This window comes from Mustela lutreola, chromosome 3 (genome assembly GCF_030435805.1).
Source record: "Mustela lutreola isolate mMusLut2 chromosome 3, mMusLut2.pri, whole genome shotgun sequence".
Lineage (NCBI taxonomy): Eukaryota > Metazoa > Chordata > Mammalia > Carnivora > Mustelidae > Mustela > Mustela lutreola.
Window position 1 is genome coordinate 204,887,472 of NC_081292.1, and position 23,857 is coordinate 204,911,328.

General features: G+C 36.8%; 1 protein-coding gene across 1 annotated transcript; it reads left to right on the plus strand.

The window, feature by feature from the left end:
• Nucleotides 1-304: 304 nt before the first annotated feature.
• Nucleotides 305-13,898, plus strand: LOC131827981 (uncharacterized). Its single transcript, XM_059168897.1, has 4 exons — nt 305-384; nt 11,836-11,934; nt 12,576-13,619; nt 13,735-13,898. The coding sequence occupies exons 2-4, from the start codon at nt 11,910-11,912 to the stop codon at nt 13,896-13,898; spliced, it is 1,233 nt and encodes a 410-aa protein (XP_059024880.1). The 5' UTR covers nt 305-384; nt 11,836-11,909.
• Nucleotides 13,899-23,857: the final 9,959 nt, after the last annotated feature.

Here is a 23,857-nt window from a genome sequence, read left to right on the forward strand (position 1 = left end):
GAAGAGACTCTATTTAAACCTAACTACAAGGTGAAAAATAAAATAAAATCTGTCATACCAACCTCACAGACACGGAAAGTAAGCCAACCAGCCGGCCTTAAGCCTTTCCTCACACAGTTGGGAATATTCCATATGAGAAAACAAATACGTTAAAGAAGTATGTTTACTCCCTCTTCGCTAACTTAGTGGTAAGAGAAGTGAATCAGTCCCGATATTTTGAAGACTAAATTGTGAAAAAATAATGCATGTCCACAGTAGGGTCATACATCAGTTCACGTTTTACCTTATGTCCGTTTACTGGCAGGATCACTGCTGAAATATGGCGGGAAGGAGAGAGCGATTTGTGTGAGGATCTACACAGAAAGGAAGGGCATGAGAAACTAAGTGAGTCCACCGTCTCTCATGGCTCATCACCCCCTCCTATTTCTCCCCCTCCGATTTCTCCCCCTCCGATTTCTCCCCCTTCATTTTCCCCCTGGTGATGGGTATTAAAGAGGGCATCTACTGCATGGAGCACGTAAACAGTGAATCATGGAGCACTACATCAAAAACTAATAACATACTGTATGGTGACTAACGCAACATAATTTAATGAACAAGAAATATAGGTGAGGTCATGTAAAAATTTTCTAGCATTCTTATGTTCTTATTTTTAATCGTTGCAATAGATATCTGTTCAAAATAATAATAGCAGTGATGTATTGGGTGTTTATGACTATCGCCTACGGATAAGAGAAATGAATGACAGCAACGTTGCATGGAATGAGCGGGAGGAATGGGGACAATCTGCCATTATGTGGTACTTGCACTAGCTGTGAAGTGGCTTAGTATTCCTTGAAAGCTGACCTGAATTAGTTGTAAATGTAGATCGCAAACTCTAGGGCATCCACCAAATAAAGTAGGAAAGTAAGGATAGTTCTTATGCTAAGAAAAGAGAGAAAATGGAATCGTACACAATGCTCAGTGGGAAAGATTGCAAATTAAATGGAAAATGGAAAAAGAAATGTGAAAATGCTAGAAATAAAAAGTATCTGTACTGAATTTAAGTATTGCATTTAAACAGTACATAACAGGAGAAAAAAAAGATGTTTGAGTCTGAAAACAAGTCAATAGGAAATATTTCTTTTAAACCACAGTGGAAAAACGATAGTATGTAGAAAATACTGAGATATATGGGAACCAGGAAAAGACCAAACAGATGCATTACTGGAGGACCAGAAGCTGAGGAGATGGTATATGTGGCAGCAGAACACTTGAGGTTATACTGTCCAAGATTTTCTAAAGATGAAAAAGGATATAAAGCCAGAGATACAAGTTCTGTGAACCCAAGAAAGATAAATACAGAAAGAAAGAAACCATCCCTCTCCATGTGCATTGCAACATTTTCAAGAGCCAAAGAAAAAAAGTTATATTTAAAAAACTCAATTTCTTTTTTTTTTTAAGATTTTATTTATTTGACAGACAGATCACAAGAAGGCAGAGAAGCAGGCAGAGAGAGAGGGGAGGAAGCAGGCTCCCTGCTGAGCAGAGAGCCCGATGTGGGGCTCGATCCCAGAACCCTGGGATCATGACCTGAGCCAAAAGCAGAGGCTTTAATCCACTGGGCCACCCAGGTGCCCCCAAAACTCGATTTCTTAATCTGCCCCCTCCTCTCATGCTCAGGTATTACAGAAATAACATTGAACATACAAATCAATTTGGAAGTAGATAATGACTTAACAGTGTGGGCTCTCCTGGCCCAGCAATAGAGTAGACATTACTATGTACGTAGCTTCCTTTATTTTCCATGCAAAGCTCTTTAGACTGAATACAGTACAATATATACAATATGATACAGAGAAAAGACCTCCTTTGCCTATTAGAACACAGATACTTTGAACATAAAAGGATGAGAAAAGCTATACAATACAACCATGAATCTAAGAAAATCTGGTGTATAGATCCTAGCCTAATTAGACTTTCAGTTATATAGTCCAGGTAGATATGAGGGAATATATTCTGAAACTAAAAAAGGATAAATGAGGCAGGAATATATTTTAATTCTCAGTGCATATGCAACTAGTGATAAAATTTTAAAGTACAAATGCAGAGAACATGGCATTAGTGAAAATGCAGAGTAGACAGTTTCAGGGACCTGCTCCTCCATAGAATCATCTAAATCTTGAGCAAAATCTGTCAGAATCAATTTTGTAATAACTCAAGAAAATAGGCAAATGTTGATAGCAATCCCGCAACTGCTGAACCAAGAAAAAACACAACTTAGAAATAGTAGGCTTGCTCCTAATCCCATTAATGTTGGAATAAGTGACTTTTTTTTACCCCCAAGGTTGCAGTATCCTTAACATCAAGGTAACCAGCACTAGACTCAGTCCCACAGAGAGAGCAATCTCCAATTTCTGAGCCTTCATTGTGTTCCTGAGAGCCTGACTGGCTCAGCACAAGGTGGACAGGGAGGGAGGGCTCCAACGCTGGCCTAATTGAGTACTTTAGAAGTGAACCTCTTCATAGAAATAAGCCTATTAAGGGAAGGAGATATTCGTGTGTTGGATGTCTCTGTGGACATTTCAGAGAAATCTAGCTGGGTAGATTTCCCACTGAGTATCCAACTTCACAAGGAAAATGAATTCAAGTTTTATTCCTTTTATGTCAATAGAACAAATTGATAAAAAAAAGGTGAAAAATGAATATATTTCAGTTACAAGACAAATTATTTCATGCTAGTCTTTTTCAAAGTTGGTTTTAATAGGAACAATTAATATGAACTACAGTGGAGAGAAAATTTCTGTTAGAGAAACTCGAGTTTTATTAAAATGATATTCAATCCCACCTTCCTATATTTGAAAAGGTGTGCTAGTACAAGTCTAATACTATTTTGCCCTTATTAGAAAGCCAGGCTAAATTGTTTCTAAGACATTCTACTGATTTATGTTTCGGATTCCCTTTGTTAGAAAAAAAGAACAAACTCAATAAGGTATACCATGTTTCATTAGAAAACACTTGCTTAAGCCTTCTAACTATAGCAGAATGAATAAGGCTCATCACTGGAAACTCTGACAGCCCCCTGTGAAAAAATACAAAGGTCTGGAAATTAATATTTACTTTGGATCCAAGAAAACCATGTCGAATAACATTATTTCAGCAAGATTATCTCCATTTGACAATATCAAATGTCAAAGGAAAAAGAAAGTGTACTTTCAATATTTTCTGAAGGAAAAAAAAAATACCTCATTGAAAGAAGAAAAGAGATAGGCATACATTGTTATCGCTTCCGCGCATTTCTTTCCCTCAAATAATGTCATGTTACTGTTTACACTTAAACTGGAAGGCCCATCCCTTCTGCCCAACTTTAAAACTTAGCCTCCTATATATTTCATGCAGACAATAAGGCTGATTTCATTCAGCTCCCATAGACCATATGCAACCATCCAGGAGTCATCAAGAATTCCACAGTTCAGGGATGCCCGGGTGGCTCAGTTGGTTAAGCAGCTGCCTTCGGCTCAGGTCATGATCCCAGCGTCCTGGGATCGAGTCCCACATCGGGCTCCTTGCTCAGCAGGGAGCCTGCTTCTCCCTCAGCCTCTGCCTGCCATTCTGTCTGCCTGTGCTCGCTCTCTCTCCCTCTCTCTCTCTGATAAATAAATAAAATCTTAAAAAGAAAAAAAAAAGAATTCCACAGTTCACAATCATTTTTCGTAAATTTATACAGAAAAAAAATCTGAAAAAAATACCTCCTGTAGTGCTTCGTTATAAATCTAATCTAACAATTAACATAAATATGTCTAAATAAAACTTCCCTTTATTATAAATGTCCACCAAAACCTATCTTTACAGGTTAGAAAAGTTAAAACATTCACACAGAAACTTATAAATGGCAATTGAAGTTTGGGATTTTTTAAATAAATACAACTCATGTATTTCATCACATTAGTAATATTTCCCAAGCCAAAGAAAGCAACCCTAAATCAGTCATCACCACTATTAACACTGGGTCAACACCAGCATAAAATTGAACCATTGTTTAAATATGTGATTGCTTGTTGTTCTATTTGAATGTTGGCTTTTCAATTAAATTTAAAGAATAGCCTTAGTGACTTGACCAAATTCAATTCATGTGATGTGAATTAACACCCTATTAGCAGTATTTGAAATAGAAAGCCACAAAAATTAAACTGAATATTATTGAAATATGTCCCACTTCCATGGCTATAAAAGATGTTGATGGGATTTTGAACAATTGTAACCATCTCAACATGCATAAATAGTATGTTTTTCAACAACTGACATATTTTTAAATGGTTCAAAAGGCCGGTATGCAGTACGACAAAATACACTTCTAGGTTTGTTAACATTTGAACCAATTACTCCCATTTTTAGTCCATTAGCTTTTGAGTCCAAGCCCAAGGCCTCTAGGTGATGACGGCCATTAATCTAACAGGGTGACAGAAATCCTTCCGAAGCCCTCGCACCGCCTCCCACACCTCTCCCTGGCTTTCCCCAAAGGGAGTATCCTTTCCATGAAAGCTAAGTGGTTCCTAACTTCCTGACTGTGGCTGTACTTCCCTAAATGACTGAAATGATAATCAAAGTGATGTGAAGGAAGTAAGATATCACAGTAGCCTTCTAGTTATCTCATGTGTGATATCTAGTTTCTACCACTTATCTATTCAAAATGCAATAAACAAATCAATCCGCACTAACACACATGCCTTTGTCTAGCTCTGTTCTCTGTCATCAGCCTTCACGGAATGGACTCCACCGACCCAAAGAAATCGAGCGCAGGGAGGTTTTGCTCTTTATGGTATTCCATAAGACAATCAGGGATCTTCACTGAATTTATCTCTTGATAGCTTTAGTTTCGTCTATTAATTATTTTTAATAATCATTTTTCTTATAATGCTGACCATATAAAGCCTTTAAATGCTATTGTTACACGAAGTCAATGGAGTAAATGGTTTCATTACTTACTATCTGCTAATTACTGTGCTTGTCACTGGAGATGCAGAGATAAACGTAACTGATACACGAGGAACTTTGTGCTGAAGGCTTGGCATCACCTGGGTTCCACGGAAAGCTATTCCACAGTCTAGGTAATGCTTTGTTATGTGCTCACTAAATCCACTTTTCTTCAGAGCAGTCTATCAGCTGACAACTAAAAATTTGTCAATATGATGTTACTTATTAGTAGCAATTAGATTATTAAGAGTAATGATAATTACTATCAGTTTTGATCCATACATTTCATTAGCACAAGCCCTCACTCTTGTTCTCCACTTTTCTCAGAAGTACATGAAATAAACAATACTTGAAAATACAGATTAACTATTCATTGAATTAATTAATTAATATAGATACATGTAGAGTCTCTAAGAATACATATGAGGGCACAAATGTCTGATCAAATCTATCTCTAGTTAGTAGGTGACATAAGTGTTATAATCAGCAAAGATGCTATAAAAGTTCAATGTGGATCTATTTCATTATACTTATTATTATTATATAAGTATGAAAAGTAAAAATAAAATGGAGTTAGCAATGGACTTTGAAATTCAATATACAGCATTAAAACCATTAAAAACTATTTTCAAACCCATTTTTTTCAGTAAGGATTTTATTCCACTTTTTTCAGATCAGATAAAGGAATATCATTTTCCTTATTTTATTTGTAACTGGTTATTCCACTTAAGGTAAATATGCGATGAAATATATCATATGAATTTATTTTCCTGATAACTGAAATCACCTCATTAAAACAAACATTAAAATTAACTAAAAATATTTATAAATATATATTAATGCTAAATAATTCAATTCAATATTTTTAATAAATGTTTTGGGTAGGTATTGTGAATAATTATTGTTATATCATGAACGCTAACAGAGCTTTTTGTCTTCCAACTTACATGTTTTTTTACAAAGATTTTATTTACTTATTTGACAGAGCCAGAGAGATCACAAGTAGGCAGAGAGGCAGGCAGAGAGAGGTGGGGAAGCAGGCTCCCCGCTGAGCAGAGAGCCCAATGCAGGGCTCGATCCCAGGACCCTGAGATCATGACCCGAGCCAAAGGCAAAGGCTTAACCCACTGAGCCACCCAGGCGCCCCAAACTTTTATGGTTTTAATTGCTCATGCTTTCCAAATAACATTTTCAAGATAGATATTTTAAGTAATTTAAAGATAGAAAAAATAAAGATAGGTAGAGATAAGCATTTTTAGGTGTATTTTTAGTTATAAATATGGGATTAAACAAGAGATTGTAATATATATTATATATTATTATATATACAATATATTTTTTGGTCTAGTATTATTTGTTTTATCATCTGCATGTGACTTTTTTGACACATTATTTTTAAAAGCAATTATGCTATAATTGATACATATATAAAATTGAGACATTAAACTGGGAACAAGTGTGAGATATGTCTGATCATAATATATGAAATAAAAGACTTCTCAAGATCAATAAATAATAGACACCAAAATTAAAATATGGGCAAAGTAGATGCACAAGCAATTCACAAATAAAATAACTAATAAAGTAAAGGAATAAAAATTATTGATTTTAATATTAGGAAAGCAAGAAATATATTTTTTCTCCATACTGGCAAAGATATAAGTTAAGTATATTATTTAGTGTTGTTTATGGTATATTCTTGTACATAAGTATGTTAATACACTTTATATTAAAAATAAAAAAAACATAGATTATTCAGTTTTACTATTCTATTCATTATGTAATCAACATGTACAGTCAATATATAATGTACTTATCCCTGAGCAATTTATAAGGATGAATTAACAAAAAACATCAATTTATTAGTAATATGGAATGTTTTAGAGCCACATTGGATGAAATAGTGTTATTAATTATATAAAGTTTTTAAGAGCCATGTAATATTAAATAAATATTAAAAATCATAACATTGGATGATATTAAATGGACATATGCCAACACAAATACTGTTATCTAGGAGTTTATACAGGGATGTGCAGATGTTTTAATTAGAAAGTTCCTATATAGGCTTATAAAAGTTATTCAATTGGTAACTCCAGCTGAGGTTATCACAGCTGGTTGAATTGCGAATCAGTTATAGTTTTCTTATAGTTTCTTTCTGCTTTCTAAATATTTTATAATAAGCAGATATCACTTTCATAATAAGAAAAATATGGTATTTTAAAATAAAGGATGTGGGGCCTGGGAAGCAGATCTCTAGCTTCATTTTATTAATATATCATCCTGGGTTTATGTATAACTTAGGTATTTGATATCTCACAGAGTTAAGTGATATGGAACAAATTTATTAAGTTTTAATGGGGGGAAATGCCTGGGGGAGGTAAAGTACCACAAGGGGAGTAAATGCCGTCTACTTTCTAGTTGGTCTACATCCTGAGCTATCATCCTATCAGAGCCTGATATTGCTTTTGAATGGATATTTCCAAGTTGAACTCAAAATTAGCAGGGATTTAATTTTGGAAAAACACCCCATGTAATTTCCTTAGTTGGAATGGAATTAAGGTCTTCAAAGACTTATTTTTGGACGCCTATTTTAAACAATTATTACAAATTTACCTAAACTTATTCTGAATTTTCCGATGTGTAAAATATTCTAAATTTTTTTAAGCAAATCTCCGAAAAAGTTTCCAAACACAAGAAATAAGTTCACTGTTAACTTTACAATACTAGAAATAAATAGTCTTATATTTTTAGAAGGCATAGAAAAGAACACATTTAAATGAGCTTGGGAATTAGCCTGCCTTTCACCTCGAGATTAAATCAGATCTTTTCCTGTGACAAGTGGAGTTGATGAGAAGATCACAGTCAACAATGTACTAAGGCAGGCAATATTTTAAGAGAAAAATGGAAGAAAATTCCAGGAGTTGACATTTAGATTAGTCCAGGAGTAACAGGGAACTATTTTACAAAGTTTGAAATTATATTCAGTATAATGTTTTTCTATACTTTTTTCAGAGAATCAATATCATTTATTTTCTCTAAGAGAAGATTGCTTCCAATTGGTCTGCTTTGTTTGTGAGGAAAATTTTCAGGTATGGTACAGGAGTTCAATAAATAATGACAAATAATGACTGCCTCTGACCTCTTCCCCAGACAAGCTCTGTGCACCCCTCCTCCAGTATACTCGCAGACATTACACACCTGTTCATACACAAATTTGTTTCATATTTTTTCAGTTTTGAGCAATATTGTCTTTCATGTGCAGGTTTGCACATATTTTCATTCTACTTATTATTATAATAATCAGTAATTTACTTCACATTTTGCTTCTTTATTTTTTAATAACTTTCCACTAGTGAAAGTTATATGTGGGCGTGGACCTTGTTTGTTTTACTGAACTGGTAAAAACTCATTAAAGACGTCACAGCTGTGGCCTTATGGTGTATGTATTATTTGATGTAACAAAGTAAACATTGTTCAGGTTAAAACGTATTTAAAATACAACAAGATTTTTATAAATATTGCATGAAAGCTTAACTTCCAAAATTTAAAAAGAACAAAAATGTCTTACTGTCCTGAATATATTCAAAGTAAAATATCATGTCGTGGCAGAATCAGGATAATAGTAAAATAAAACCATAAGCATGTGTCCCACCAAACCTGTCAGTTGTTTGCAGAGAACCAAAGAAGGATACGACACACGGACACCTGATGGGCCCCGTCAGTTAAGCGTCTAACTCTTGGTTTCACCTCAGGTCAGGATCTCAGGTTGCGCCATTGAGCCTGAGTAGGCTCTGTGCTCAGGCAGGAGTCTCCTAGAGCCCCCCTCCGCCATCCTTCCCCGCTGCTCCTTCCCCTGCTCTTGCTTTCTCTCTTTCTTAAGTAAATAAATAAATAGATGAAATCCAAAAGAACAATGCACATTTTTTTGCCCTCTGCTTTTTTTGTTTTGTTTTTGTTTTTTTTGCAATAGTATATATTATAAGTGCTGTTAATGTCACGATGGCCTTTTCTAACTTGCCTTTAATGGCCAGTAAGAAGGGAACTTGAAATGAAAAACTGAGATATGAAAAAAATCTTAAAAAGACAAAATGGACCCATCTGTCAGCCTGCTAGGAAATCACCAACCAGCAGTTCGAGCTGACCGATTCACTCTTCAGAGGCACAGTCCTCCTTGAGACTGGCTACCAGTCGTGACAATAAAACTGTATATGCTGATGACATGGCCGGCGATAGCAGGGCTGCAGTGAAGTGTGGGAGTCAGGAGCGTTAGCCTGTAATTGTCCCCCAGGACTGAGATGGGGGGAGGAGAAGACAGAAGAGATGAGGCAATACTTTGAGCAGATTAAAGCAAAGGCACATTTCAAAAATTTCCATCTAGCAAAGTCTAAACTATTAATTGAAATGTTCTATTTTATTTATAAGAAGTATCTTCAAAAATAATGTCAAGGAATATTAAAATGGGAAGGATAATGCAATGGGATATATCTCTTTCTACCTCTCCCCTTGTATGTATATATATAATTTTTTTATATATATTTCGGTTACTTCCTATAGTTACCAAGACCAAGTATAGTTATATATATATATATATATATATATATATATATATATATATATGACTACAAATAATATATATCTAAAATATGTGTGACTGCAAATAATATGTATATGTATATACTTATATTTCATATTCTGGGCATACATTATAATTTGAATTATGGGACCTGTGATCTGTTGAGCTGGCTTCTTTTTTTAAACAATGTTTTCAAGGTTCATCCATATTGTAGCCATTATCAGTCTAAATTACCTTTAATAGCAGAATAATATGCCATTGTATGGCTATAACCCATTTTTTTTTCCATTCATCAGTTGATGGGCATTAGTGTTGCTACTACTTTTTGTCTGTTATGAATAATGCCGTTATGAATGTTCATGCACGAGTTTTTGTGTGGATATATATTTTCATTTCTCTTGGATAAATACACAAGGAGTCAAATTGTTCTGTCATTTTGTAACTATATTTAACTTTTTGAGGAACTGGCAAAATATTTTCCGAAGCACCTCTATCATTTTACGTTCCCAAGTAAATGTAGTAGGATTCCAATCCTCTCACTTCTTATTGTCTGTCTTTTCAAAGATAACCATCTTAATAGGTATGAAGTGATATCACATTGTCATTTGATGTATAGCTTCAAAATGGCTACAAAGGTTGAATATCCTTCCATGTGCTTGCTTCCCTTGTGTATTTTCTTTGGAAAATATGCATTCTAATCCTCTGATCATTCTTAAGTATTTGTTTTTATTACTAATGAGTTGCAAGAGTGCTTTACCTATTCATGATATAAATCTTTTATCATGTATGTAATTTACAAATATTTTCTCCAATTATGTGAGTTATCATTTCAGTTTCTTGATATTTATCCTTTGAAGCACAATAATTTTTAATTTTGATGCAATATAATTTAGCATTATTTTTCTTTTATTGATGGGGGTTTGGTTTCAGGTCTAAGAAAATATTACCTGACCCAAGGTTATGAGATTTATTCCAAGGTTTTCTTTTGATTTAAGTTTGTGTTAAGTTTTTTAAAGATTTCTTAAAATGTATTTATTTGTCAGGGAGAGAGAGAGGGAGAAAGAGAAGGTGCTTAAACAGGGGGAATGGCAGGCAGAGGGAGCAGCAGAGGCTTCCACTGAGCAAGGAGACTGATTGATGCTTAACTGACTGAGCCACCCAGGCAACCCTTGAGTTAATTTTTTATGAGTGATATTAAAAAATGGACCCAATAGCATTATTTTGCACGTGGATATCCACTCATCCAGGTACCATTTATTGATAAGATTATTCTCTATCTCCTGAACTGTCTCAGCATCCTTGCTGAGTATCAAATGACAATAAGTGTAAGATTAGAATAGAATGGAAGAAATCAATGCAATTATCTGCAAAGGGTTTTGAAACATTCATTTTCTGGCCTTTGGCATACAGAATATCAGTATCCTTAAAAATTAGTGAAACGCAGGGATGCCTGGGTGGCTCAGTTGGTTAAGCAGCTGCCTTCGGCTCAGGTCATGATCCCAGCGTCCTGGGATCGAGTCCCACATCAGGCTCCTTGCTCGGCGGGGAGCCTGCTTCTCCCTCTGCCTCTGCCTACCATTCTGCCTGCCTGTGCTCGCTCTCTTCCCCCCTCTCTCTCTGATAAATAAATAAAATCTTTAAAAAAAAAAATTAGTGAAACGCAGTAAAGTATATTCCAACCAAGATAGGAAGTTGAAGATTTGGTATTTATGTATTTTAGGATCTTTTAATCAAGTCAAGCCAGAGCTTAAACAACCTATTGGCATACAATACTTTAACCTTTCTGAAAAGCACTGAAAACACTAATTTATTGCTCATCTCTAGTCAAAAATGTATTTCTTGGAATTCCCAGACTGGATATTCATATCCCTAGAGAAAAGAACACTACATCAAAAACTAATGATGTACTGTATGGTGACTAAATTAACATAATTTAAAAACAATAATAAAAATATATACCTCAAAAGTTTTTTCTCTGACAAAATTTGTCATACTGGGGAGCATTGCAAATATTAGCTTATCAATTAAAAGTTTAGTAAAGTAATGTGATACAATGCTATAACTTATATTCCTATCTCTGTCTTCCTTTTAAGATATTTAATAGTTTTAATAGGATTAGTAGTACAGGCCTTGTTAGCAGGGGCAAAGTCAAATTTGTTAGGCAAAATGATTGTCATTCACGATGGCCACGGAGTAGAAAATTATTCTTATACTTAATTTTCATGGGAGGCAAAGTAACACAAAAAAAGGTATAGTTCTCCTAAAGATCTAGTTTTCCTATTGCTGAGTTGCTGTTGTCATTTCAGAGTTAATGGTGACCTGCCTGGAATAGAAGATAGCACCAAAAGCTAAAATATAGGAAGTGAGCATCTTTGAATAGATGAACAGTTACTTCCAACTTTTAGGTAGGTGAAATTTATGATATTTCATCCTGCTTTTCTCTCTTTCACATACATTTTATCTTAATTTCTTTTCATTTACATTAGCTTATTTTCATTTACGTGACTCAGATATCTGTAAGCAAGTTTCCCTTACAATGTAGAAATGAAGCAACATCATATGATTCATGACTGAATAAACGCAACTAACCCACTTAGGGATGATTAAAGCAAGCGAGCAGCAGTGTTCTGCATCGGAACACTTGTATAACCAATTTCATCTGGGCAGGACTATCCAATTACTTTCAAATATATATTAGTGAAGCATTATAAACATTACAGTGTGCTGGTTGAAACAGAACAATAAAATGTGTGCCCATTTATGTAAATCACCAAGCAGTTTTTTCTCATTGTTTTCTAGGTGGCATTTTTAGTAGCAAAGTCAGCTAAAGGTCAAATTAAAAACCCTATAATTTATAGAACAGAGAAAAGGAAAAACGGGATCTAATTATCCTAGATCAACCCTGAAGATAAAATTTTACTTTGGAGAAGTTTATTTCGTTCCTGAAAGCTGGAGATTTGCAAATTAAGACAGAATCTATTTTCTAAAGGCTGTTTTCTTAATTATAATTTAGTATAAATAATTATACTTGATTTTCCTTTTTGAGCCAATGCATCGCTTTGCCCACCGTTTCGCAGCCCACCTTTGCAGGCGCTGCCTGAGGACTGCCCACGCGCGTCGCCCGCAGGCCACGGTCCTGCGCCCCGTCGGATCCGGGCCCGGCTGCCCCTTCCCTGCGCGGCCGTGCGGAGCGGGCGGCGTCGGTTGTCCCGGGGGGAACACGTGCAGAGCAGGTGGGTGAAGGCGTGTCTAGGAGGAGCCTTCGCAGAGTCCCTCCGCGATCCCCCGGGAAACGCTGCGGCTTCCCCGAAGGCGGCGACTCCCCCCAGAGCTCTTGTCCATCCCGGTCCCGCCCTGGACGCCGCTTCTTCCTTCCTCCGTGGCTTCCTGCGTTTCCCTCCGTCCGTCCCGCGCGGCTCTTCCTCCTCCTTCCTCCTCTCCTCCGCCGCAGCGACGCGACCCGACGGCGCCCGGGAGGATGCGTCCGAGCGCTGCGCCCACGGGGTCTGCAGGGTCCGCGGGGTCCGCCGGGTCCGCGGGGTCCACCGGGTCCACCGGGTCCGCGGGGTCCACCGGGTCCACCGGGTCCGCGGGGTCCGCGGGGTCCGCGGGGTCCACCGGGTCCGCGGGGTCCACCGGGTCCACGGGGTCCGCCGGGTCCACCGGGTCCGCGGGGTCCGCCGGGTCCGCGGGGTCCGCCGGGTCCGCCGGGTCCACGGGGTCCACCGGGTCCGCGGGGTCCACCGGGTCCACCGGGTCCGCGGGGTCCACCGGGTCCGCGAGGTCCACGGGGTCCACCGGGTCCACGGGGTCCACCGGGTCCGCGGGGTCCACCGGGTCCGCGGGGTCCACCGGGTCTGCGGGGTCCGCCGGGTCCGCGGGGTCCGCGGGATCCGCGAGGTCCACCGGGTCCACCGGGTCCGCGGGGTCCACGGGGTCCGCGGGGTCCACGGGGTCCACCGGGTCCACCGGGTCCACGGGGTCCACCGGGTCCACCCGGTCCACCGGGTCCGCGAGGTCCACCGGGTCCACCGGGTCCGCGGGGTCCGTCGCGCCAGGATGGAGCTGTCACCACCCCCGGACGGGGCGGGTAAGTGTTTCTTATCAGCGCCACCCCCTGTACGATCCCAAATTGAACAAATGGAAGCTTTGAAAACCCCTCAGGAACAAGAGGACTTTCTTCCCGGGATGTTTTGCGGTATCAGTTGTCCACGAAGTAGGAGGAGGTAGAGGGAGCAGGAGCAGGAGCAGGAGCGGGAGACCGCGACGGCCTGCGGCGGGGCTGGGCCCGTCGGCCGCGGTGGCCTGTGCCGGTGGCCGGGCCGTGTTCCTCGTGTGCAAACAAAGAAGTGTTGGTCACAAGAAATGATTTTATTTGTCCACTCAATAAGGGGATCCTCGCCCCTGGTTGTTATTTAGGTTTCAGATAATCATGTTTTTCTCATGCTAAATGGACTCGGTTAGTTTTATTGGTGCCAAGAGCTTAAGTCAAGTCGACTGCTGTTTGGAATTATTCACAAAAAATAGGAATTGATGCTTAACATCACACAGCGCTAAGAACTTTTGAAGATCAAGAAATCTCTCTCTTTTTTTTTTTTTTTTTTAGATTTTATTTATTTATTTGACACAGAGAGAGAGACAGTGAGAGAGGGAACACAAGCAGGGGGAGAGCGGGAGAGGGAAGCCGACTCCCCGCTGAACAGGGAGCCCTTACATGGGGCTCCGTCCGGGGACCCAGGGGTCATGAGCTCAGCGGAAGGCAGACTCAACAACTGAGTCACCCCCGCATCCCAGGAAATCTTAATGAGGCAGCGGTGTAGCACCCTTGATGAAAGATTCCTCTAGTCTTTTCTAATAAGATTCCTCCAATTGTCAAAAGATAGATGTTGTTGGATATATTTTTCTTTCCTGTCGTTTTATTTTTGTTTAAAGGACCAAGAAAAGTAGATTATATCTCAGAGATGATTAAAATGTTACTAGAAGAGAATGTCAATTATTTCCTCACTGATCCCCAAAACAAATAAGCAAAAAAGCTTATCACATCAATTAATATTTCTTAAATGAAAGGAATGAGTAAGAAAACCACTAAACAACTTCTCAAATATATTAATCTCTTTTAATATTCTGAAAACAATATGGACGTTGCCTTTACTTCCTACCTGGCAACTCTAAGGACCTTAACTGATATATATAATATAATATTTTAATATGTATTGAAATAATACATATTGTTATTGAAATAATAAAAATGTATTTTAGAAGGACGAATACAATTTTAAATTAGTTATTGGAAGATTTTAGAAAATAAATCAAAAATTAAATAACCAATATTGCTACATTTTTAAATAGCCTGTATATAAGCATGACTCATGTTTTCAAAACATAAAATAAATTACACACTTTAGAGAAAGGACAATTGAAGCACAACTTATTTTTGTTAATTGGAAATATGTTCATATTCTATTTTTTATTGGACCTGATCACATTTACTTTTAAACCATTTAAATTTGGTAAGTGCTTCACTTCTACAGTGTATATGGTTATTACGCATGATACATTATGGGATGGGTTATTGAGTGGAAGGTTTCAAGCAAAATTTTATTACCATATGAAAAAAATGGCACAATATGAAAAGTGCAACCTGTATAGATTATTAAAAAATTCGAAGTATAAACTGCCTGTAGTTTGTGGTTTAACGTTTTCCTTACCACATCACTTCTACCTTTAATAGTATGGAAATGTCTGCTAAGATGAAAATATGATTTTTTTTAAGATCTTATTTATCTATTTGAGAGAGAGAGAGAGGGAGAGAGAGAAAGCAAGTGAGCAGGAATGGGGGAAGGGGCAGAGGGAGAAGCAGGTTCTCTGCTGAGCAGGGAGCCTGATGTGGGGGGCTCTACCCGAGCACCCTGAGATCATGACTTGAACTGAAATCAGACCCTTAACCGACTGAGCCAACCAGGCACCCCTGAAAATATGATTATGTTTTATTTCTCCATTGTCCAGCAGACTAGCCAAGAGCCACAGGTCGTCACTGAGCCCTTGGAATATGACTTGTGTACTTGAAGCACTCAATTTTTAATTTGATTTACTTTTAATCAGTTTCACTGTAATAGTCACGTGTGGCTAGCATATCTTACTAAACGCGTAGGTCTAGAATGTCAAGTAGCAGGTAGCTTGGAAGAATAAAAAATGCGAGAAAGCGCTTTCTGTGCATTAGAGCCGGCCCAGTGTGTTAATGGGAGCTTCTTCCGAGACCTCACTGGATACTTCCCTTTGCTTTCCCAGCCAGCAAAAAAGTCAACCTTGAAAATGCACACATTTGAGTGCCTTGAAGATTGCGAGGTATACTCCGCCATCTTGACATTTGAGACAACATGGATGGAACTAGAGCGTATCATGCTTAGCGAAATAAGCCAAGCAGAGAAAGACAACTATCATATGATCTCCCTGATATGAGGAAGTGGTGATGCAACATGGGGGCTTAAGTGGGTAGGAGAAGAATCAATGAAAGAAGATGGGATTGGGAGGGAGACAAACCATAAGTGACTCTTAATCTCACAAAACAAACTGAGGGTTGCTGGGGGTGGGGGGTTCTAGAGAAGGGGGGTGGGGTTATGGACATTGGGGAGGGTATGTGCTTTGGTGAGTGCTGTGAAGTGTGTAAACCTGGTGATTCACAGACCTGTACCCCTGGGGATAAAAATATATGTTTATAAAAAATAAAAAATTAAAAAAAAAAAGATTGCGAGGTATTTCTCTGCATGATAAGCAAGTGCCACATTCTTATCATGATTGTGAAAATAATAGAACTTATTTTAAAAATAAAATCTCAAATCAGTGTCTCAAAACAAGTAAAGATAGTCTGGAAAATAAATGGAAATACAGATAGTCTACTGACCCCAATGTCCTTAAAGACTTCACTGTTTAGTACAGAGGCAGTCATCACAAATGAAAATCAAAGGCACAAAAAATATGATTACAGGACTGTGGAGACACTGTATTACACAGGTAGGAAATTATAAATATATGTTATTTATTTAAAAATACAAAATGGTTAAATGTAAAAATGCTTACATGTAAATGAGGTAGTTTTTTTAAATAAAAGTTTATTTATATATATTTACCTCCTTTAGATGCTGGCTAAGTGTTCCATTATAACATTCCATTTATTTAATTTATACATTGATCTTTTCGAAAACTATTTGGAGTTGGCCTGCTGCTTGCCGGTGCCGGTGCTAGACGACTTTCATTACTACAATGTATCTCAGGGTCTATGGAGAGTCTAACAAGTACATGAATATTATAATTAAGGAATTCACTACGTCCATAAGAATATGCAAAGGTTATTCTGAGAAAACAAAAGAAGGGAATCTGGCAGTCACAGACTGAAGTGTAAAGAAAAAAAAAAAGAGTTTTACCAATAGGTGGCCACTTGAGGACAGAAACTATTTTTATTCATTGCCACATCCCTCGTGCTATGCAATTATTCCTATGAAACTCTATTATTACTGTCTTATAATATACTCACTTTTGTGGGGACACTTGAAAGAATGGCAAAAATTATCCAAGTGAAATAAAAGTTGGAAGAAACACATCAGGCAGAGGGAAAGACTGTGCAAAGCACAGACACATGGATTTCCATGAATTTGGATATAACAGAGAATTTGGTTTAAGCCTGGACAAAAGGGAAGGCGAGGGAAGGAGATGAGTTGGGGAGACGAGGTTGGAATCCTGAGGGGCTTCTGTAAAGAGTCTGGATTTTATTATGAATGCTGTCTGTAACTACTGAAGGACTTGAAATTGCTGACTAATTTTCTTAAGACTCAGATTTATTTCCCTGCGGCCTTGAGTACATAATGATTTGCACGGCTGCTGTAATGATATTCGGGGGCACTGTATAAATTCAAGTTCACAGATGTCAATGAGTAATATTCCTATTAATGATGACACTATCAGAAGCATGTGTATCTGATTTACAGCGACATTCAAAAGACTTATTGTTGGATAATGAAACGTTATTTAATGTGGAATAGAAGTGGAGAGAAAAGTTAATATAAGTCAGCGCAGGATTTAGAGATCAAAGAGGAAGCGTATTGAGGTCTCTTCACACTAACTAGCGTACAACTCTTTGATATTAGGATTGAAAGACTTTGTAATATATGAAAAGGAGGTTGCTTTTTCTTCTAAAAAGCATATATTGTACTATACAATAAGAAAATCCTGATTTCTCAAGAAAAAACAACAAAGAAAATCCTGATTTTATAAGAGTAGTTCATTACATGCAAGAGGGTATCATTCCCACAATATCATACTGATTAAGATACACAAATGTATAATGATCCCTTAATATATTAATTAATTAATTATGATATAATTAATTATAAATATAATTAATTTATCTTTATCCCTTCATTATGTATTAAGGGATACACATATATATGTATGCACAGATAGATAAAGACCAAAGGAGATTGAAGAGAGACAAAAACAGGTATTCCGTTGGAGAACTGGTTTCAGGGCAAACCACCCTGAAATCTGGAGACAAGCTCATTCAGAGAGAGTGCACTGAGATCTGCTGACAGGAGGGAGACCCTGCCAGAGCCATAAGCTGGTAGGAACATGTAAATGGTCACTGAAACAATTGCCAGTGTTGAGTTTCTTCTAGCATGAGAGGGAATCACTTCTGGAGGGCCACAATCCGAAAACAACACAGTATGCTGTACTTTTCCCTGCCGGGGGGGAAAAAAAAAGTATACTGATGTATTTCAGTACAGTAATGTCATAAGAAACTTCTTTGTCATGTCAGTCCAAGAAATTTTCTAGATGTGATATAATGTTCCCTTACAGATGAGTAAACGGAGACCACCGGATAGCTACGGTTTTCTCTCATTCCCCTCTAAGGCACTAGAATAAGGCTGGCTTTGGAATCTGTAAGGAATAGATAGCAGACTATTAACTAGATAAAAATTGTTTTATGCATGAATGACAGTTTAAGCCACTTAGAAGTAGAAATGTTTCGTATACTGGAGCATGCCTGATAATTGCCCAACATTTGTGCAATACTCCATGCTTTGGGCCAATGAGTCTCCTTCCCAAAACATTCAAAATCAAAGGGGAAAAAAAAGACATTAAAGTACATTATTTTTATTGCTCTTTTTTTTAAAGATTTTATTTATTTATTTGACAGACAGAGATCACAAGTAGGCAGAGAGGCAGACAGAGAGAGAGAGGGAAGCAGACCCCCCACTGAGCAGAGAGCCCGATGTGGGGACTCGATCCCAGGACCCCGAGACCATGACCCGAGCTGAAGGCAGTGGCCCAAGCCACTGAGCCACCCCGGCGCCCCTATTTTTACTGCTCTTGAGCCTATTATATTGCCCCATAAATAACAATAGGTACATAACAAGGACCACCCTTTTTTCTAAGTTTTGTGATGAACAAAGAGATTGTCAACTACAAATGTTCTAAAAATAATCAATATAAGCTAACTAAGTTTAAGTTGATGAGTTTATTCAAACACTTTTTAAATATTTATTTTTTTATGTAATCTCTAACTCCCCAATGTGGCGCTCAAACTCACAACCCCAATATCAAGAGTCCTATGGTCTTTTGACCAAGATAGCTCATTACCCATATTCAAACATGTTTTAATGAAATATATTAATAACTACTTAATATTGAAATTCAATATAATTAAATATCAGACTCATAAAAGAAGACATAAAATAGCATTATATAGTTCCGAGGCAACATATAGCACTGATGGCATTTTGACTCCAATGCCTGTGGAGACCACAGCAATCTTTATTGTTCCAAAGACATGTACACAATCACATACAACCTTGGAAATTTCATGGTCTCTGTTATGCTGCACTTAACTTTTTTTACTTATATATGAATAATAAACAAGAAAAATTGGTTACTATAATAATAAACTAGCAAAATATTAATTACTGTTTATGATTTCGAGTTTAATGCTTTTGTGCTTGTAAGTGTGACGAATCACACTTATACATTACAAAGTTCAGTAATGTTCCAGGGCTTCCAAATCATGGCTTTCAAAAGCAGAATCATATAATTTATTTTTATAAAAAATACAATTCACAACACCTGTAAATGATAATGAAGTAATTAAGGTCTCTGTCAACCCAATTTTGAGACTGAAATTGAAATTGAAATACATGTACCTTGTAGGGAAAACAAGGGTTTTTTTTTTTTTAAACAAGAATTTTTGTTGGCATTTTAATCATTATTTTTCTAATTTCAACATGTTAGCCTATGTACAAATGGATCAATACTGTCCTCAATGCATTCACACTTTTGTGAACAGCCCATGGGATCATCAGCTTCATCATGGAAGAACAATTTGGTCACTGTAACGGTGGGCGTGTAGCAAACATTATTCCCTCCCATCGCAATGGCAAGTAAGTCTGTTTCCTCACTGGAACATGTTATGCTTTATTGATTTGATATAAAATTATCACCACTATTAAGACTTGTCAGACTTGCCTTCAATATCAATGCTGTTTGATAATGTTTCATTGCCTCAAGATATTACCCTGGTGAAAATTTTAAAGATACAAAAATGTATTTTCATTTGTTTTTCAGGAATTAAAAATATACATAAAATAATTGTCTTTAGGTTGAAGTTTATATCTGTACTTTTATTTAGTAATTTAATCTGTAGTTCAATGTACTTTAAAAATGTTCACTTTATTAAAATACATATCTTGTGCCTCACCAATACCGTAAAACCTAGGATCTTGTATCATAGAATTTTGAAATCCATATTTACATTTCTGACCCAATTTATTGCCTGCTGATATGTATTTATTATAGAATATTTTTAAAGCAACTTTGTAGTATATGCCTTATTTCTTTTATTAAAATATTACTGAGAAATATTTTTCAAGATACTATTAAGATATAACATGTAGGGCATCTGGGTGGCTCAGTGGGTTAAGCCCCTGCCTTTGGCTAAGGTCAAGGTCCTCAGATCCAGTCCTGCATCTGGCTCTCTGCTTGGCAGGGACCCTGCCTCCATCTCTTTCTCTGTCTGCCTCTCTGCCTACTTGTGATTTCTGCAAATAAATAAGTAAAATCTTAAAAAAAAAAAAAAAAAGACATAACATGTAATTGTTTACCTTATAATTGTTTAAGTGAGATTTTAAGCATTGTGGAAATATTAACCAGCTTGTATGTTACTTAAAGAACCATAAACCAATGACTGTTATATATGCTAAAATATTTTTCAAGGAAAACCTCATAAAATTCGCCAACAGTTTTAACAGGCATTGGGATGGGGTGAAGAAGCTTCCACAGGGAGATAAATTCAGCATAATTTTGGTCCTTCTCAACTGTACTCTGTCATCAAATACATTAATATTTGGGCATTTATTTTTAGAAAAAATATATAAAAGTTAAGGGTTTAATGCATTCTCCTCATTTCAGAAAAGAAAATCAGTCAAAATACTTCCATTTTTTCTTCCCTCATAAAGATGATTTTATTTTTTATTTATTTATTTATTTTTAAAGATTTTATTTATTTATTTGACAGACAGAGATCACAAGTAGGCAGAGAGGCAGGCAGAGAGAGAGGAAGGGAAGCAGGCCCCTGCTGAGCAGAGAGCCCGACGCGGGACTCGATCCCAGGATCCTGAGATCATGACCTGATCTGAAGGCAGTGGCTTAACCCACTGAGCCACCCAGGCGCCCCATAAAGATGATTTTAGAATGGAAACTGGGTACCCACATAAATACACACATACACTCACACACACACACGGATTTTTTTTTTTTACATTCATCCAAGTTGCCTCTTATCTACTAGCTACATTCTATCAATATTTTCCCATGAAGTTTGAATAAAGGTGAAGAAGTCCATCTGGGAAGTAGAAATTTAGAAGGGAACCATTGACAACCTTAACCTATCATATTTGTTTTGGGGTTTGGAAAGTTGAAAATACCTCAGTTTGCCTAAGAAATTGATAACAACTGTTCATACTTTCAATTTATCATGAAGAGTCAGTGATTTTGATTTATTTATAATATCATAAAACTATAATATTATTTTTACTTAAAAAAATGAAGAAATTTCTTTTTGAAAAGCTTTTTGTTTTTTACCATCTCAAGGGCAGTCAAAATAGATATTTTAGGGAAAAATGCCTAACTTTATAAATGAAAAAGATCATAATCCATGGCATTGAGATTGTAATAGTCAGATTCCATTTGTGCAGTGTGATTAGGTTCTCAGAAATAAAGAAAATACTGAAGCACCTGGGTGGCTCAGTGGGTTAAGTCTCTGCCTTCTGCTCAGACCATGATCCCAGGGTCCTGGGATTGAGCCCTGAATCGGGCTCCCTGCTCAGTGGGGAGTCTGCTTCTCTCTCTCCCTCTGCTACCCCTCCTGCTTGTTCTCTCTCTGACAAATATATATATATATATATATATATATATATATATATATATATATATTTTTTTTTAATAAAAAGAATTAAAGCAAGTAGAGTCATCAGTTCCTATCATCAAGGCAACTTCAATGGGTTTGGATGAATGATGCTGATGTTATCGGTTTGTCACTTCCCTTAGCAATGACAATGAAAAGTGTCCACCATAATTTATTCTAAGTCTTTCTATTGTCACCTCCTCAAATTTCGGCACTGTTAAACACTCTAAAATAGTGCTCCCTACACTCTTTCCCTCTTCTTTATTTTTCTTCCAAGTGTCTTTACTTCTCTCTGACAAGAGCTATTGTCCACGAGGGCAAGGACTTGTGTCTGTTTCACTCAATATTGTATTCCCACTACAAAGAACAGTGCATGCTCTGAGTAAGCATGTGAGAACTTAAAATGTATTTGTAGGGAATAAATGAAGAGTAATAAATCCATAAAATTGATTTGGTAAACAGAAACATAGAGATATATATTCAATAATATCTACTATCTTCTTCATTTTTGTAGAAACTGGTGAGATTTGTAACTTAAAAAAATTACTAACATAAAAAGATAGTTTTTGTTATTTGAAGATCCTAAACAAAATATAAACTGAAAACATTATATTCTGTGTTCTTTTTGGATTCAGTGTTACTCTGTCTGAAATTATAACCAAGTCCTTTTTATATTTTCAAGTTATTACTTGTGTCCGGGAATATAATTTCTAAGTCTTCAATATCTATTATCAGTAGTTCACACAATATATAAATGATGTGTTTTCTTTAAACCTAATTATGGATGATTAATAATGTAATTTCCAATTTATAAAATGAAAAGTAAAATCAGCTTAAATTTCAACTATCCTCTCAAAGGAGGCAAACAGGTAAGATCCAACGTCCTAAAAGCATAATGTACTAAAATCTAAAACCTTGTTTTGGCTTGCTATGCTATATTTTTAGGCTCATGTGTCATTCAGTTTCCCGGTATATACGTTTTTTCTGGTTGTATCATAGGGACTTCAGAATCAATATCAACATTATAAAATCAGTCAGTCCAGATATTTAATCTCATCTGTTTGAAAACAGTACCTTCTTTCCTTTCTTTTGGGGAATATCAGAGTCCATCGAAAAGGGAAAAAAATACAAGTTGGAGTGAAGTAGCTGAACAAATGATTTTTTTTTTCTTTTGGTTATTTTATTCATTATTTTATTAAAACAGCACATCTAAAGATTGTGAATCGGATCATAGTCAATACATCAGGATAATTTCTTATGCGATGTCTTAAGGAATGCCTACCTTTAATATTTCTAATTACATTACATTCGGCTACAAGAGCCTACATGTTAGAACCTGAAACAATAGAGTTGCTAATATCTTCTAAGTATTACCGTATTAGCTAGACCTGCCTTTTTATGTTTACCTTTCTCCTTCCTTTCTTCTTCTTCTTTTTCTTTCCTCTTTTTCTTGGAGAAGAATTTGGGAAGTAGTAAATCTGGGAAAAGAAACATTGTACACCCTTAGGGCAAAGGCACACACAAGTATGCAGCTACTCTAATTTGGGGCTTTTGCACTGGCCATCACTTCGTACCCTTTACCAGCCTATGTTCGTTCACTTGAAGCTGTGCTGACAGAGGATTTAATGTGGGAGTAGGTGAGGAGCCAAACTGTTTCTGAATATCCACTAAATTCTCGACTCTAGTTTCCTTGAATAGAAATAGAAATAATTTTCTCCAATGTAATTATGACACAATTACCTTGAAGCGCCGATCTCATCTTCAGCTCAGATCTGAAAAGGGATTGAATGCACCTTAATTTTTTTATTGCATCTTGTTTAATTTGTATGTTATTTAAATCAATGAATCAAACATAAGGTTATGGAGAATGTAAGAGATGT